We start from the raw sequence: 16390 nt of genomic DNA on the forward strand, positions 1-16390 counted from the left end.
TGACTTCATCTGTTGACATCTTGCTTAACAAAGGTATCAAAACCCTCAAACCTCATTTCCCTGCTCTCTTTCCTCAACTTCCCCAAAATCTAAGTTACAAAAGGTAAATGGAAAAGAAACTGTAATCACAAGGTAGGAGTGGTTGTATAGGTGTTTGTATATTTTTACCTGGGGAAAAAAAAGTTGGAGTATTTCAGAAGAATTTGCCTTAATGCTGTGAAGGGTCTGTTTTTGTGGTTTAGAACCCTGTATCTCACATAAATACATTTCTTAGAGGAGCTTAAGCCGAGTATCCATCCCCTAAGCAGGTGACGTTCACATCATGAACGGAGAGGAGAATGAAGTGTGGAAAAACAGGAGGTTTGTCCAGCCCTAGTGGTGGGGAAGGACTCAAGTCTGTCTTAATAGAAAGCAGAACTGGAATAGACTGACATAAATGACTGATTTTTTTCTGATTTAAGTCCAACAACATCACCTGCAGGGGAAAACACTGTTGGCAGAGATGTTTCTGGTGATGAAAGCTTTACTGTAGTAGTTAAGCTTAGTTGTCTTTAGACAAAAAACTCATGTTTTATTTAATCTCCATTCAGGCTTTTTTTCCCCCCCTAGTTAAAAAGGTAACAAGTAGGACATTGAGATAATATCAGTGAATGAACTATAGATATTTTATTCAGCAAAAAGACCATTTTGGTTTCCTCTTAGAAAAGTTTAGGGTGAGATTTAAGAATACGATACTGAAATTCTATTACAGTCTTCAAAGCCTTTAGCATTGCTTTCAAGGCAAGGTTTGCAGGAAGAAAATGTAATGGAGTAATTTTTAATAGAAAATGGGGAGTTTTTGTCAAAAATCAAGACTTAAAATCAAGGATGCCCAGCCTTGTCTGGTGGTCGTGAGCTTTGGGTTTTTCCCCCTGCAAAGACAGCTTTGCTACAGCAGAGGATGTAAATGAGCAGTTGTGTAATCGGGGCCTTGTCACACAGTCATGTTGGCTAGGAGCTATTTTATCTCATTATCTGTCCAAATAAACAAAGCTTTAAGTGGTCAAGTGATGCCTGAACATCTCTCTCTGGAAAGCACTGGGCTGTAGCTTCTCAAGTGGCTCTGAGAAAGGTGTTTAGATCAAATTAGGCAATTGTGGAACACTGGGATATTTCATGGCTCTGGCCATGGTCAAATGTAGCTGTTTGTCAGTGGAGACCAGTCCTGAGCCAGCCTTGGTGGTGACAGAATCCACAGAGTGCTGCTTGATATTTTGATCAGTGTTTTATCTACAGTAACCATACTTCAAATGGCTCTGATTGCCAGAACATCCTTGGAATAAGTCTGACGGTTCCAAAGAGCCCTAGAAAGCATAACTGGAATTTGTCTGTTAGATGAAAACAAATCTACAGAGAGGAAAAAGCGGTTTTTCTTCTCCTTGCTTCAGAAATTTGCCACAGAAATAGGAAATAGATCAAGAGTTTTTGTTCATTATCTTCAGCTGTCACTCTTGACATTGTTGGAATACACTGAAGTATTGTATCAAATAGAACTATAATGTTTGGCAAGGATAATTTCTTACTAGGAACAATAAATGTGGCTTAAAGCAGTTTTTTTGTTACTTGTCAGGTTAACAACAGGTTTGGAGTGAGATGGTTTGAGCAAGTGTATGTGAAGGAAAGAAAAGAGTGAAGTGAGGAAGGAATGTGCTGGATTGCTGTGGGAGTTTGCCGGGGATTTACTGTCAAATTCTGGATGGAGGGAGAACTGAAGTAAATCCAGAGGGAAATGGTGTGTGGTGCACTTGTGTATGGTTGAGGGGGATGCTGAACTGGGTCTCCTGAAGGATGGGGACAAAACCCTGGGAGGTGCTGCTGGGATTTTTGCCTTGGTCCTGGGCTTGGGCAGCCCATGTGGTCTCACAGAAGTGAAATTTTTCTGTTTTCCACTGCAATTATCAGTTACCTTAGCTCTTCATTCTGAGCCTTGCACTCAGTATTGCAAATCGGTGAATTAATTGATTGAGAAGGTTTTGTTGCTATGATCAGACTAGAAACATGTAATATTTTTATGTCCATCCATATTTTTGGCCACGGCTTCTTGTCATTGCACTTATCCCAACACTCCATTTGCCTGTTTGACTGCCTCTGCATGCTGAGCAGATGTTTTCAGAGAGCTGTCTACAGCAACCCCCAGGTCTTTTTCCTGTGTGGTTACAATTAATTTAAAATTCAGCAATGTGTAGAGTAGCTGAAAATATTACTACTGCTGTCTGTTACCCTATTCTTGTACCAAATGCATTTCATTAGCCCCTGTTCTGCTTGCTGCTGAGATATCTCAGGTCTGAGTCACTCGAGGTAGACCTGGCTGTGTGTGTTTTTAACATAATGATTTATCACCTCTGCTATGAATTAATGTTATCAGTGAGATAAGTGACCAAAACTTTTTTGGTAGTGCTAATTCAATACACACAAATCTGTGTCATTACTCCAGCAGCCCTCTCAAAGATAGAAAACAGCTAAATGGCTTTTTTGGTATTCAAAATAGTAAATTATCATTAGAGCAAAAATAAAGCTCAGTCATATCTTAGAGCAATCTCCACGTGGTTCTTCCTGCGCAGTGTTTGCCAGTAAGCCTGGGTTTTTGTTAGCCATTGAACACACATTCTGACATCAGCTGCCAGTTCCTTGGCTTCTCATGCAGAAATAGAGATGCTTCTAAATTATGGTGGCCTTTGCTTTTGCTTTGCTATCCTTTTCATTATATTTTCTTGTTTTAGTGATGTCTCTGGCCTGAATTTCTATTGCCTGTCCCCCCTGCCCTCAAATGCCGTGTCTGTCACTGCCACCCACAGAAGCTCCCCTTTGTCCCTGCTGCCCCCCCTCCCAAGCGCTGTCACTTGGTATTTTTATGCAGTGATCTGATGTGATCTGGGGACTTGACATAGAAGTTGGGCCAGCAATTAGGAAGTTTGACCCTCTCTTCCTGATGGCTTCCTTTCCTGGGCTCTGTGAGTCTTCAGATGTCTCCATCAGGGAGCTCAGTGACCAGAAAATTGAGTTGAAGCTTTGATAATGATTTCTCCAGCTGATACCCGTGGTGTCTTTTGCAGCATCCGTTTTTCATTTTTGGGAATTCCAAAAGACAGAAATGCACTCACTGTTTGTGCTAAAAGCTTTTCTAGTTGGTTGGAAGGGAACTGCTGCTCGCCTGATTATGTTCATATCATAGCAAATTGCACTGCTAAAGTACTTCATAAAATACTCTGTTTCCATGGTGATCTACCTTCCACTTTTCCTAAAAGGACCCACTAGGTCCTGGGAGACAGACTCTACTTTCTTTGCCTGTGAGAAGATTAGTCACATCCTTTATTTTCCCCTTAGTTCTGCCTTGTTTTCTTTACACCAAGTGGTTTGAGTTTACTGATCATTTTTTTTCTCTCCGCCTTTAACATTCTCAGCACATTAAAGCTCATCTGAGGATGTCCCTGTGCACAAGGATGTGGTGCTGAAACTTGCATTTGGAATTTCAAGTGGAAAAATGAAATTTAAGCATAGATTATTTTAAATGAGAATTAAAGTAATTTAAAACTGTGTGGTGATTCTTCAATGCTGCAGTGCTAATTAATAAAATAGAAAAGAGAGAATGCTGAGGGGACAGGTACCTGCCAGGTGGCACATCCTAATTCAGGTGACTTTCTCCTCTTCCCTGCCTCTGCCAATCTCCCTTCAGTGGAACCAAAACTCTGTTTGCCTGAAGAAGCCTCTGACTTGACCTGCAATGTTAAGTTCATTTTAAACATCTGATTCCAGTGCTCGCTGAAGCAAATTTTTGTTTCCCCTCCAGTTCTAATTTAAAATTTTAGTTTTTCTGCATTAAAGCAACATTAAGGGCCTTTTCTGACCTGATAAATCCCAAGATGACAGAACTTAAGGCTGAAATCACAGACCTGGACCTCTCAGTTATCCAGTTATTTAAAGAGTCTCTGGGTGCTGCATATTCTCATGTAATGGGAATAATGACATGGTGTGGTAGCTGTAATTTCAGTCTTAACTCAGAAATTTTTTTTCTGCTAAAGCAAAACAGTTGTTTCAGTTCATAATTCAGCAGGATTTTGATTTGGGTTTTTTGTTTATTTGTAGTCTTCCTTACCTTTACTCTGGAACTTGTAATGGATATATTTGATAATATATTGAGGTTTTTCTTCCTTATTTTTTCTTCATTTTCTTTTTAAATTTTCTTTTTTTCCCCCCATTGTGTGTGATCCCCATTATACTCTCCTACCTAGAAGGAGCCATTCATCCATCATTCTCAGTTATACTCCTGCCTGAAAACTGGCATCATTCACTGTGGGTTTTCTTGCCATCTCAGCAGTCTGTGTCATGCTGTTTGGGGGTAGTTTGCTGTATTGTGGCAGGTAGGAATATATTTATTACTTTCTTAACCATGATACTTTGGTACTTCCATGATAACTGTGATAACTTGTGCATGCAATTAATTGTCATAAGGGTGTTAAAATGATCCTGAAGAAGAGGGATCCATGAGGGGGCTGTCTTATAAATACATATGATGACTGAGCCAACTTTAGTTCTTTGTGGGTGTTGAATAAAAGCAGCACATGATCTTTCTTCTTTCCAGACTTTAAGCCATCAGTGCTCTTTTCATAGAGGATAAACACTGTCTTCTTGGACACTGTTATTAGATGATAATAAGGAGATTTTGGATGTTAGCCACTCATATTTCACTTCTGTCTGTGTCCCATAAAAATTGCAAGTTATAAAAGAATAAACTTAGAAAGCCAGTGGGTAAGTCATGTTATATTAATGACTGATATTTCCTTAGCTGGTACCTGCTAGACTATGTCTATCATCCTTTAATAATAGTATTCCCATGTGAAATTGAGTTTTTTTGGTTTTCCCTAATAAGCTTTTTCTTCTTTAGCTCCACTCCTGAAGCAGACTTTGGCACCTGAATGAAACAGGCGTAGCCATTTCTAATGGTACGAGAGTGGAACAAATTCCTGTTATTTATGGTAATGGTTGCAGTTGTACCTATATATTGGTCAGGAGGAGAGCTGGATGTGCTGGAGTCAGAGACACTGAGAGCAGGCCAAGCAGAAATGATAAACTGAAGTAGTCAAAAAGGCCATTTCCTAAAGTGTTATCGCTGGCTGGCACAAAGGAGGCAGGAAGGAAGGAGGGCTGTGAAAGGAGAAGTTGTAGCAGGGAGAGATTCAGGGGCAAAGAAAGGGGGAAGTATAACACAGTGAAAAGGAGGTGTCTTGGGGGACATATATCATAGAATTGTGGAAAGCCACATTGGGAATGTGGTGGAAATGTGTTGGCGTGCTATGGCTTTCTCTGCTTCTTAAACCAGCAGCAGTGCGAGGTCAGGATGCCCAAGCCTTTCCCTTTTATCCTTGTAGAGGAGGAAGAACATATGCAGCACTGTGCAACTCACTTGCTGTAAAATTGATATTTGGGGTTGTTTTATTAGGGTTGTTTATTAATAGACAGTCATGATGAAGATCCATGGATTTTCTTAGAGTCATGAAGAACATCACACATACCTTCCCCCCTCCCTTCAAAGAGGAAAAAAAAACGTTAAACCCCTACAGTTTGTTTTCTTGTGAGGGGTGTTCTCACCCTGCATGACCAGGGAATGTATTTTTTTTTCCTCTTCCGTGCACACAGCCCATATCTGTTTCCTTACTTTTTGTAAGGACCTCCTGCATGATTCCTTCTGGCCACTTTTACTGTGATGCAGCTTCCAGAAAATCAGTACCTGAGTTTACGTTCTCTTGCAAAAAGAGAATAAACAGGATTTTTAAATAGAAAACTCCTTTTTCAAAGTCAGATAATGTTATGACAAAATCCATGTAGCTACACCAGGACACTTACTCGTTACCCTGCACTTACATAATGACATCCCATTTTGCCCCAAATGGTATTACAGGCTTTTCTCATGTAAATATGTTTATGTTCATGTGCCTCTCCTAAAACACAGCTGTTCCCTGACTAGCACACAGTAGCATAATTGTATGTTAACCTCAGGTAGTTAAATCTAACAGTCCCCACAGTTTCTGGCTTTAAGGGACAAACTGGAAGTCAGGCCATCTAAGTTGTGATAAGGAAACTACTTTCAGAACGCAAGGAATTTTATTGTGTTCAGAGTTATTGTAGCAGTTACTTCTTACACTTGAGGAAAACTTGAGATGGAGATGAGGTTTCAGCCTCATTTGATGTTTAAATGACCTGGTGGCCATTGTGGTGGCTTCAGTGTCCCCCATGGGGATCCTACAGCTCTGAGTTGTAATGCAGGTGAGTAGGAGCAGCTCAGATCTCACTGCAGCATCACCCGGGACACTCTGGAAAGCTCTGGGAATAGATTTGTCAGTTGCTGGATGGGTTTTTTGTTTTCTTTTTCTTGATTATGTGGTGGTCAAAATATAAACTCTTTTTAAAAAGCGCCTAAAAATAGCTTTAAGCCACAAAATGGATCCAGCTCTTTGGAAGCCATTACATGAATAGGTAGGAAACTCTGAGTGTGCTGGTGTCTCTTGAGGCTTCCACAAACAAATCCGATGACTTATTTGTGCCTCTGAATAGCACACACAGCATAATACTCATCAATTTATAGTGGTCTGGAGTTTTAAGCAATATGATGAAGAGCCTGATAAAAACGCTAAAGAGAAGAAAAAGATGATGAAAATAGGGAAGCAATTTTCTCCCTTTCATGACCCATCTGTGATGCTTTTTAGAGACGTTTTGGTGAGAAGATCTGATGAAATTCGTATTTCTGTGTATGATGCTATTTGGGCTTATGTACATTAGGGTTTAAAATGATTCATGGATCTTTCCTCCCTTCCAGATGTACTGCTGAATTATTTCAAGTGTGCCATGATGAAATATTATGAAATGTTGTTGCTGGGAGCAGGAAGCCTTTTTTCTTCCCTTTATTTTTAATTAGGCAAGGTTTATTTCATGACTGAAAGTATTTAATCTTGTTAAATAAACCTGAGAAACTCTAATAATGCTCTCTAGATTTTATGATAAAATACAGCTTCTAATCCAAGACATGTTAATTACCCTTAAACTTAACAAGGCATACATATTTCATTGAATTGTTTTAAATTCAACAGGAAAACTATTGGGAAGCAGCATCCAGTGCCTCTTGCTTTTTCATTACAGATCTATTGTGAGAATGATGCTGTTTGACTTTTAAACTAAAGCCCAGGCTGTACCCCATGATTTTGGGTAGCTGTGATTATACATATTTAGCAAAGCAGTGGAATTCCAGAGAACGATTGGGACTATTCCTTTGGGGAGGGCTGGCCTGTGGCTTGACTTCATACTTGTTGAAACATTCCCGATGACTAAAACTGATTGTTTCTTGACTTTAAGCCCATTGATTTTACATTTTTATGTTTTTTAAAAATAAGATTGTCTTATATTTTAAGTTTTAAATAAGTTTGTCTTTTGCTGCATAAATAGTGGTCATAGGGGAGTTATAAATTGAATGTTTCCTTTAAAACTACTGCTCCTCATCAGGAAAAAAGCTGTTTTTGTTAAGGTATTTGTCTCCAACAAGCCCTGCAAGTTACTAGCTGGATTTCATACCCCAGGGGCACCGTGCAGTGATGGCCTGGGTCAGAACAGTTGTGATTCAGGGTTTTATTAGCATGAGTAATCTGTGAACTCCATATGACCTGATGCACACATGAGCTCTGGACAGCCCTGAACCCAGTGCAAAGTGCCCGGATGGAATTCCAGGTGCATTGCAGAGCCGAACACACCAAAGGGAAATTCTTGCTCTTCTTTTTAGAAGCTGGAGGTGGTGAAGAGCTGTGGTTGCACCCAGATATTAATAAGAATGCTGTGTGGCATTGACTTGGGTGTTCTGGGAAGTTACTCCTTGGAAAAGCCAAACAATAGAGATGGTGTTTGAGGAACTGGTGCTGCTGGTGCCACTCGTGTGGTTCTCATGACATTGTCCAGCTCTCCTGGCAGACTGTGTCCTGATTCCTGAGTCTGCTCCTCCTGCTGTGTGCCCTCAGGGAACACTACCCTGATATCTGCAGAGCCTCAAATGCTCAGGAATATTTGTGTTTCCTGCTGAAGGTCACTGGGTACCTTCTGTTCTGGGTCTGTACCGAGTGAATCATTTTGCTTCAGAGAAATCTGAGGGAAGGATGTGAGAGGACTTGCTGCTTCTAGACCAGAGTGAAATCTTTCCTGAGTGTCTTGGAATTGGTGATTAATTTAAGCAGACAAAGGCTGTAGTAGAGGTGCTTTTTGTATGCCCTGTCGGTAGCTTGAGTTTCCGTGCCAGGTATGCGAATATGACTGGTTTAAGCATTAAAATAAGTGAAGTGCCTAGAAAAAACCATGTATGTTGTGTTCACTTACATCAAGTTAGCTGGGAAAGTAATTCTTAATAATCAGAGAAATGACACTGAACAGCTTAAAAATGTGGAGATTCAAGAGTGTTCTCCAGAAAGGTTATCTAAAATAAAGGGCTGCTCATCCAAGGTCGTGGTCTTCATGTGAGGGACTCAGCCCAGAATGAAGTGTTTGTGTTTGGCCTGGCCAGCCAGCCATGTGTACCAATTAAAGGGAAGGGGAAAAGCTCCAGCTTCTTGAAAACAACACAAAACCCACCCAAATCAAACCAACAAAATCATGTTAGTTTGTGGGTGAGGACTGCAGGGGAACTTGGGCACCTTCCTTACTTCAGGTTTGAAAGGTTCCTTACACAGGATAGTTATCAGCTGAATTTATCTCAGAATTTCCTTCCTTATGTTGTTTTCCAGATTTTGGAGAGACTGAAGTGATGAAAGGGGGCTCTGTGCTTTCCATTCTTGGGAAAATAATTCTGGTGTGAATTTATTCCCCTCAAAATAGTCATCTAAAAATGGGTGCATGAACCATGTCATGTTGCTCCTCCTCCGAGTGGAATCTGATGCTGGTCCACCCTGTTTCCTGTAGTTTGTTTTTCTGCATGAAGTGGAAAACTTTGTCCTTGTTTTGGGAAGTACCCTAGTGTAGTTAGGAACTAAAATTAATTTTCTGCATTTCTGGGCATATTTGAAACAGCTCTATGGTGCTGTGAGATGCAATTCAAACTGTGTTTTTACAAGCCACATACTTTGAGTTCTCAAGTTTGTCTTATTGACAGACATAATTTTAGATCCATGGATTATTTGGGAATGTGGGTAGTTTAGCTCCTCTTAAAGGTGCTTCCAGTTATGTTTTGTTCTTTCTTTTATATTCGGGTCAAGGCGTTTTCTGTTGTTACTAATAAAGCACCTGGAAGTTGTAACTGGTAGGGGGGAATCTTTGTGCAGACACCTGTAGCAAAAGCAGTTAATTCATGGTTTTTAAATGGGAGGGTTGCTTAGCATTGAGGAAACTCTGCTGTCTGAACAAAATGCTCATCTCCCAAGCCCTCAAAATCTTGAGTCACTTGTCACTCCCAGTGTGATTAATGATGCTTCCTTTTGAGGTCTTCAGGACATGCAGAGTCTCAAATGCTGCTTTACAAGGATGAAAAGCAGAAATCAGGCTTCTAATAGAAATTTTCTTGCTGTGTCAATTCAGCACTTTGGTAATGAAAAGAACCTGCTCAAATTGACCATACCTTGAACTTGAGTTTTTTTTTTGGAATGGCACTTGACTCTTACAGTGCTCTGCCTTGATTTAAACAATTTTTGGTTCAGTCTACGCATTCAGAGAAGGGAGTTGTGATGTTAAGGATTTGTGACCTTGCCAGCCTAAATGGAAGTGGTGTGATGTGCATCTGTGGTGTTTTACACTGCCAATACCCAAATTGTGTATCTGGTGCTGTGGTGGTGTCAGTGCACAGGGTTCTCAGTGTTTGTGGCACTGTGGGATCGGTATGGATCATTCTCTGATCGTGTTCAATCAACAGGACTCAGGTTGCTGCTGATGCACTTTCCATCCTAAGTTTTTTGATGTTCATTACTGGAAAATAATAGTCCTGCTGAGCAGATTTACTGAGAATATTTATTTGCATCACTACTCATGTCTGCCCTAATTGGAAAATGACATTATTATTTAGGGCTTAACTCTAAGTATTAACATTTAGCTTCCCATTGTAAATACCTTAAATACTGGAGCTGCACAGGCTTTATTAATGGCAGAGAGGTTCATTTGACTGGAGATGGATAAATTGTTTTCTCTGTCAGTTTGTTTTTATTGTTTTAAAGCCAGATGGATTTTTCTGTTGGCTGAAGAATGCCAGACCTGAAATACTGCATTCTTTGCCCTGTCTGCAGGTCTGTAGTAAATATAGCACCTGTAGGTGAGGCCAATCAGCTGAAAATGAATAATCATTTCATTCATTTGGCTTTTGTTTATACTTGAGATTTTTTTTATTTTTAAGCAAAACATTGCAGAACCTTTTTTTGGTGCTCTTCAAATAGCCTTTTAGCACCTCAGTAGTATTGGCCTGTGGTGAGATAAAGTAACAAAAATAACATTTTTGGTAATGCTAGCTATTAGCAGGAAGATTTCTGCTCATCTATTTTTTCCCTAATAAAGGAGAGGATGAGTTAATGTGTCATTAAATCAGGTGCCTATTAATTCAGATTTTGGCAGTGTAACTATTGCAGTATGCTTAACTTGGAAGCATTTGTACTGTGCATGTAGCTACATTTTCCATGAGTTCAGGCTGATTCCCAGCTCTCCCTGTGTCCCACTCCCCTGGGGGACGGCGGTGGCTCTTTGGGGGTGTTCCTACAGCCATGGGAGTGGGTGGCTGCAGTGGGTGACATCCCTCACTGTGACCTGATTTCAGCTGATGGGTCTCACTGGTTGGCACTCCTATCCCATCTTTTCATTGCTCATACTCTCCCTGCTGGAATTCAGCAGTGTTTGACTTACTAATGCCCAAGACTTTCCCTGGAATCTCGTGTGTCATCAGGTAGAACACAGAGAATCAAGTAATGGACACTTTGTCAGCTTCTCACGGAATCATGGAATGATTTGGGTTGGAAGGGACCTTAAAGCCCATCCAGTTCCACTCCCCTGCCATGGGCAGGGATACCTTCTGCTATCCCCGGTTGCTCCAAGCCCCATCCAGCCTGGCCTTGGACACTTCCAGGGATGGGGATTTTTTTCTGAGCTTTGTCCTTTTTATAAATGATCTAAAAAGCCTGGGCTGAGAGGAAACTTCCTGTGCCCTAGCAAGCTTAAGAGTCTTTATAAAAGACAAAGAACTTGGCATTTAACCTCTTTTCCTGGTTTTCTGTCCTGCAGTGATATATAGTCCAAGGTCTGTGGAGCACAGGAAGTGCTTATCCTCGCCTAAAGTCACACCATTAGCATTCTTAGCCAGTTCTCCTTGTACTTTCCAGTGGGGCCCTGGAGTCACTGGCCTTTACTGGATGTGGTGTTTTTGTGTGTTAGAATTAAGGTGTAAAACTTAAAAATCATTTACCTAAACACTGTTACTTGTTTTTCTTTGCAGAATAGGAAAGTCTGGAGGGCCGGGAGCACAGGACAATGCTGCTGGAAGGAATGTGAGCCACAGAGCATGGTTGGTGCCACAGTTATCCAGGTGGGCTCCTCTCACTGCACCCCTCCTGGCTGCTCCATCACTGACCCTGAGCCGGGGAGGCTGTCTCAGCATCAGGCCAAAGTTCTGCTTTCATCCAGATGGCGCTTGAAGTCCAAAACCTTCAAAAACCTTTGATGTGTGTTTTAGTTTTAAATTTATCTGATTGTTACGTTTCAGTTGGTCTCTCATTAAATGTTGCCCTGTTTTATATCGTGGCATAGGCTGAAGGTCCCTAGAGTGTGTTTGCAGGAGTCTGTTGTGCACAGACAAGATGTGGCCTCAGTAGAGGTGCTGAACCATGGGTGTGAAAGTAGCTCTGAGACTTGCTCTGGATTGATGGAAACTGCTCCAGGTGACTCAGCTGCAGCTCATCTGCCGGGTTTCACATGCCAAAAGCAGATGGGTAGAGGCCGCCATTGCTTTGCGCACCAGTATTTAATGAGTCAATGTAGATTTTTCAAGATGTTTTGCTAAGAAACGGAAAACTTTCTGATATTTGGATGTTTCCTCCTTTTTTTTTTTTTTTTTTTGTCTTCCCACCTAAATAAAATTTTGGGGATGAGTAATGAAAATCTTCATTTAGATGCAGTTCAGTTCTGTGCTAAGGGAAGATGTTAAGGAGGCAAAGAGCTGCCTTATATGATGGAGTTTAGGATTCTTCAAAAGCGATTCCATGTCCTGGGAGCGATCACAATCCAGCAGCACTGGTTGTCTTGAAGCTCTGAGTAAATAGAGAAATAACAATTACATGGCTGCAAAGTGTTGCTGTGGAATAGCAGCTGACTTTTCTATGAGCACCAGCTGGCAATTGGGAGTAGAGAAACAAAGCAAACAGCCCAGAAAAGTAGGAGGAACAACAGAGAGAGTCTAAAAACTGACACATCGGGAGCCTGGCGTGAAGAATAACAAACTCCTGTCACAGGATGTTTTGCATAGCAACAGGACTCTTGAATTCAAGTGGACTTCAGTGTCACTGCAGCACTTGCTTCCTGTGTGAGATAAAGAGCTGTTGTACCCTGAATGCATTTTAATCTCTCTATCTTAATAGAACTAATAATTAAAAAGAATTAGCTGGAGGAAGTGATAGTGAAGCCTATTGCTGCTGGAAGTGTTTCCTCCCATTTTGCTGTCAGGGGAGTGTGAACAAAAACACATGGAAGGGAAGCAGACTAAAGATGAGCTTTTCCAACAGGTGCTGAGAGCTGTCTGCAAACGGCTTTGTCGATGAAGGAAGAAATTGGTTGGGACTTGAGAGCACAAACCAGTTCCTAACACACTTCACCATGCGCAAAGGGGTGCCAAAGGACCCAGAAATAGCTGACCTGTTCTACAAAGATGATCCTGAGGAAATATTTGTGGGTTTGCATGAAATTGGACATGGAAGTTTTGGAGCAGTTTACTTTGTAAGTATAGTTCTTTTTTTTTTTTTTTTCTTTTTGAAAACAGAATCATTTCAAGTGATGTCTTGGAGGTTTTTCAGCATTTGTAGAAGGAGGTGTTCTTTGAGATTTCAGTACTTTGTGTGCATTGGTTTTGTGATAACACATCTCAAAAATCAGCATTTCCAAACCACTCCTGATCTCTTTAATGTTACAGCTGTATTTATAGTAGCAGTTTACTATAGTCTTAATAGTGTACCTAACCATCTAGGTCAATTATATGGTGTTTTGTGCTGTTTGATGCTGAAAGCTGAATTTAAACAGCTTAAAATTAATTTGCCAAACTGGAATTTCAAGATACTTGGAGTTCATATGCTTGGAATTCACTGCAAATTCCTTTATGGCAAAAGCAAAGAGCGAGTCCTCAGAGGAATGGGAATTCAAGCAGGAAGGATGTGTGGCATTCATCGATACAGGCAAGAGAATTTAATCTGGAAGTGAGAAAAATGGTGCTTTTGCAGTTGGTATCAAACAAGGCCAAATCCAAAATACTGGGTTTGGAAATAGTTATAATCCAGTTGGTATTAGTGAGACTGAAATAGAATCAATATTGAAAAAATGAGTTAAAGACAAAGCTGCTTGGTAACGTGGTCGGTCACTCAGGAGGATCAGGTTCACTGGAATTTGGTTTCTGAATATCAGACAGTCAAGTATTTAGAGAATATCCCTTACACCTCTAGCTGACAATAGGTAGCATGAGTTATTTTAAGCATTCCAGTTCACTGTTTGGAGTTATGTGACATGATGGAGGTGTTGGTGGAGCTGTTGTTACAAGAGGAACCTTAAATTTTATGTCATATAAGTATTTCATGTGTATTTTGAGGGATAACAATGTAATTTCTCAAGGTATCATCTCAGGTATGGCCAAAACTGCTTCAGCAAGTGGCTGTTCCCCAAGTGAGCTCATACAGTGAGTTGTTTCAGCCAGGAACATCCCAAGCACTTGGTGCAGCCACAACTTCCCCCACAGCTCTGGGAACGTGGCAGCATGTCCTTCAGTGACAAATCACAGCTGTAAGGAGAGATACCGTGGTCAGGTGGAGCTGTTGAGAATTAATGTGACAGAAATAAAGCATTAATACATCTGAGTAAAATGCTCTTGATCTTCTCTGTGCTGAATCAGGGTGGCAAGTGGTGGGGAAGGGCTTTGCCTTATCCCAAAGTTCCTTGTTTTCAGCTTTTTCTATCTCATTTGAGGAGTGTGTGCTGTGAGGGGCCTGTGTCACCTCCCTTCAGTAATTCCTGTGCTCCCTTGGTTCACCCAACACAGTTTTTCTTTGAAGTCACCACATGCCTCAAAAAAATGTCATTAGTTAATACGTTACTTGAAAGGAGGATTTACCACATTTAGCTCCTATTATAGTTTAAGCTTTTAGCTGTCACTAATTTTTTGTCCCAAAAATGGTTGGATGTACAGAGATTTCAGCAACTGTTTTAAGACCAGAAGCTTGATGTTTTTTGCCCTTAACATGCAGAAATGAGGGTACTGCCAGTCCAGGCAAGCAGAGAGATCGTTCCAAAACCTGAGTTTTTGTCTCCAGTTACCATCCCTGCATCATCCAGGCTGCAGAAAAGTAGAATTTTGATGGCTGTATAATAGTCATTGCAAGACTAAGATCTGGTGCAGTGAAAGGAAAGCTTTTTAATGGAGATGAATTCCAGGTTGAATCATCTTCTTGAAGCTGGAACTTGAGATAGCTATTTAAGAATATCAGTGTTGTATGGAGTTTTTGGATGAAATCATGGAGATTTTGATGCACCTCTTTATTTGTTTCTTTGGAAAACATTTTGCCAATGGTTGATCTAAAACTGTTTCTATGAAATTCCAATAAAACGGTATTTTGCATGTTCTCAGTAGGTACGGTATTGGGCCTTTTACATATCAATAGAGAAGTAGCACAAAGTCTGAGGGAGGAACAGTGGATGTGGGCAAATAAAACAATGGAAAAGTGTCGTAATAATTGTGTGTAAATCTTATCCTGAGGAAGATGTCTCTGAGGTGTAGGAGCTTGCAAGGATATAGGAGAAAAAAGCCTACATTTGCCACAGGCACAGCTTTCTCTGTGGGGGGGGGCGGGGGGGGGGGAAATGATGCTTTTTTCAGTCTATTTCTTGCTTTTTTTCAATGTTTCCCTTTCCCTACTCCAGGCTACAAATTCCCACACTAATGAGGTGGTGGCAGTCAAGAAGATGTCCTATAGCGGAAAGCAAACGAATGAGGTAAGAGGAGTAAAGGCAATTGTGCATTCAGGAGCTGTGGCAGCTCCAGTGTAAATCTGAGCAGTGAAATGAGCTGCAGCTTTGGTTCGACTCCAACAGAACAGCCTTTAATGCAGGAGCTGCTGCTCCCTTCCACGGGGATTGTGGAGGTGTGGGGAGGGAAAATGAGTTTATGCAAATTTTGACACATAGTTCAGTTTAAGGAAGTGGATGGGGATTCAGAATGCCTGGATGGAGCTTGTTTTAGAAATAATTTCATTAAGAAGTGTGTTAAGAGCACGCTGGCGACTGGAGCGCATCTCTCTGAAATGTGAGAAACTCTTGAGGATCTGTAAAAATGCATAGACCTGCTGACCTCAGTCTCATTTCAATTGTTGATAATTGTTCATCTTATTTTTGTGCTGAACTTAGACCCTGTTCCTTTGGACTAGTGTGTGGATGTGCAGGGTGTGTTTGTTTGTTAATAGCAAACAGGGATGGTTTAAACTCATTTTTCCTTGCTTGCTTGTTGGTCTCCCAAATGTCAGTGGTTTTGTGCTGTGTTACAGAAGATGAGCAGCTCACTGCTACTCTCTGTAGCACTTAAGGTGTCTCTCGGGACAGTGGGTTTCTTGCTAAGTTTGAGGCCACTGAACAGTTCAATTTGCAAAGCAGCAGCATTTAAGTAAAATGTACTGCATTTAAAATGAGAAAAAGAAAATTGGTTTTGCAATCTTCAAGCTGTTAAATATGTCTTGGGGCTAACTCAGTGCAATAGGGACCCAGACAACTCATTTACAGCTGTGCTTTTGCAATTCCGACTTTCCATCTTTATATTGTAAAATAGTTCTATGGTCATTTTTCAGACTGTCCTACACTGTGTGGAGTACGAAAGGATGTAGAGGATTAAGAAGAGAAATGTATTTATACTTTTTGCTTTGGTTTTTTTTTCATTAGAAATGGCAGGACATCATCAAAGAAGTCAAGTTTCTCCAACAGCTGAAGCACCCCAACACCATAGAGTACAAGGGCTGTTACCTGAAGGAGCACACGGCATGGGTGAGTGAGGGGTTCTTTAGAGCAAATGGACACTGCAACACTCAAATCCTCAGCACAGGCAGGGAAATAGCTTTGGGTTTGTGGTGAACAGTACTAAAATAGAGTCTAATTTTGCATCTTCTGATGGAAAACT

The 16390-nt window shown here is 40.9% G+C and overlaps 1 protein-coding gene across 4 annotated transcripts in view; it reads left to right on the plus strand.

Moving 5' to 3' along the window:
- TAOK3 (TAO kinase 3) overlaps positions 1 to 16390 on the plus strand; it is a 73891-nt gene that overhangs the window by 20234 nt on the left and 37267 nt on the right. For 3 of the 4 annotated variants that reach the window (XM_048323113.1, XM_048323115.1, XM_048323116.1), the window contains 4 exons: positions 11471 to 11560; positions 12753 to 12963; positions 15148 to 15219; positions 16156 to 16257. In XM_048323113.1, the coding sequence (XP_048179070.1) occupies positions 12844 to 12963; positions 15148 to 15219; positions 16156 to 16257 (294 nt within the window). In that variant the 5' untranslated portion in view covers positions 11471 to 11560; positions 12753 to 12843. Of the gene's footprint in view, positions 1 to 11470; positions 11561 to 11596; positions 11697 to 12752; positions 12964 to 15147; positions 15220 to 16155; positions 16258 to 16390 lie in introns of those variants that run through there. The other variant, XM_048323114.1, reaches the window with a different exon arrangement.

This window comes from Corvus hawaiiensis, chromosome 18 (genome assembly GCF_020740725.1).
Source record: "Corvus hawaiiensis isolate bCorHaw1 chromosome 18, bCorHaw1.pri.cur, whole genome shotgun sequence".
Lineage (NCBI taxonomy): Eukaryota > Metazoa > Chordata > Aves > Passeriformes > Corvidae > Corvus > Corvus hawaiiensis.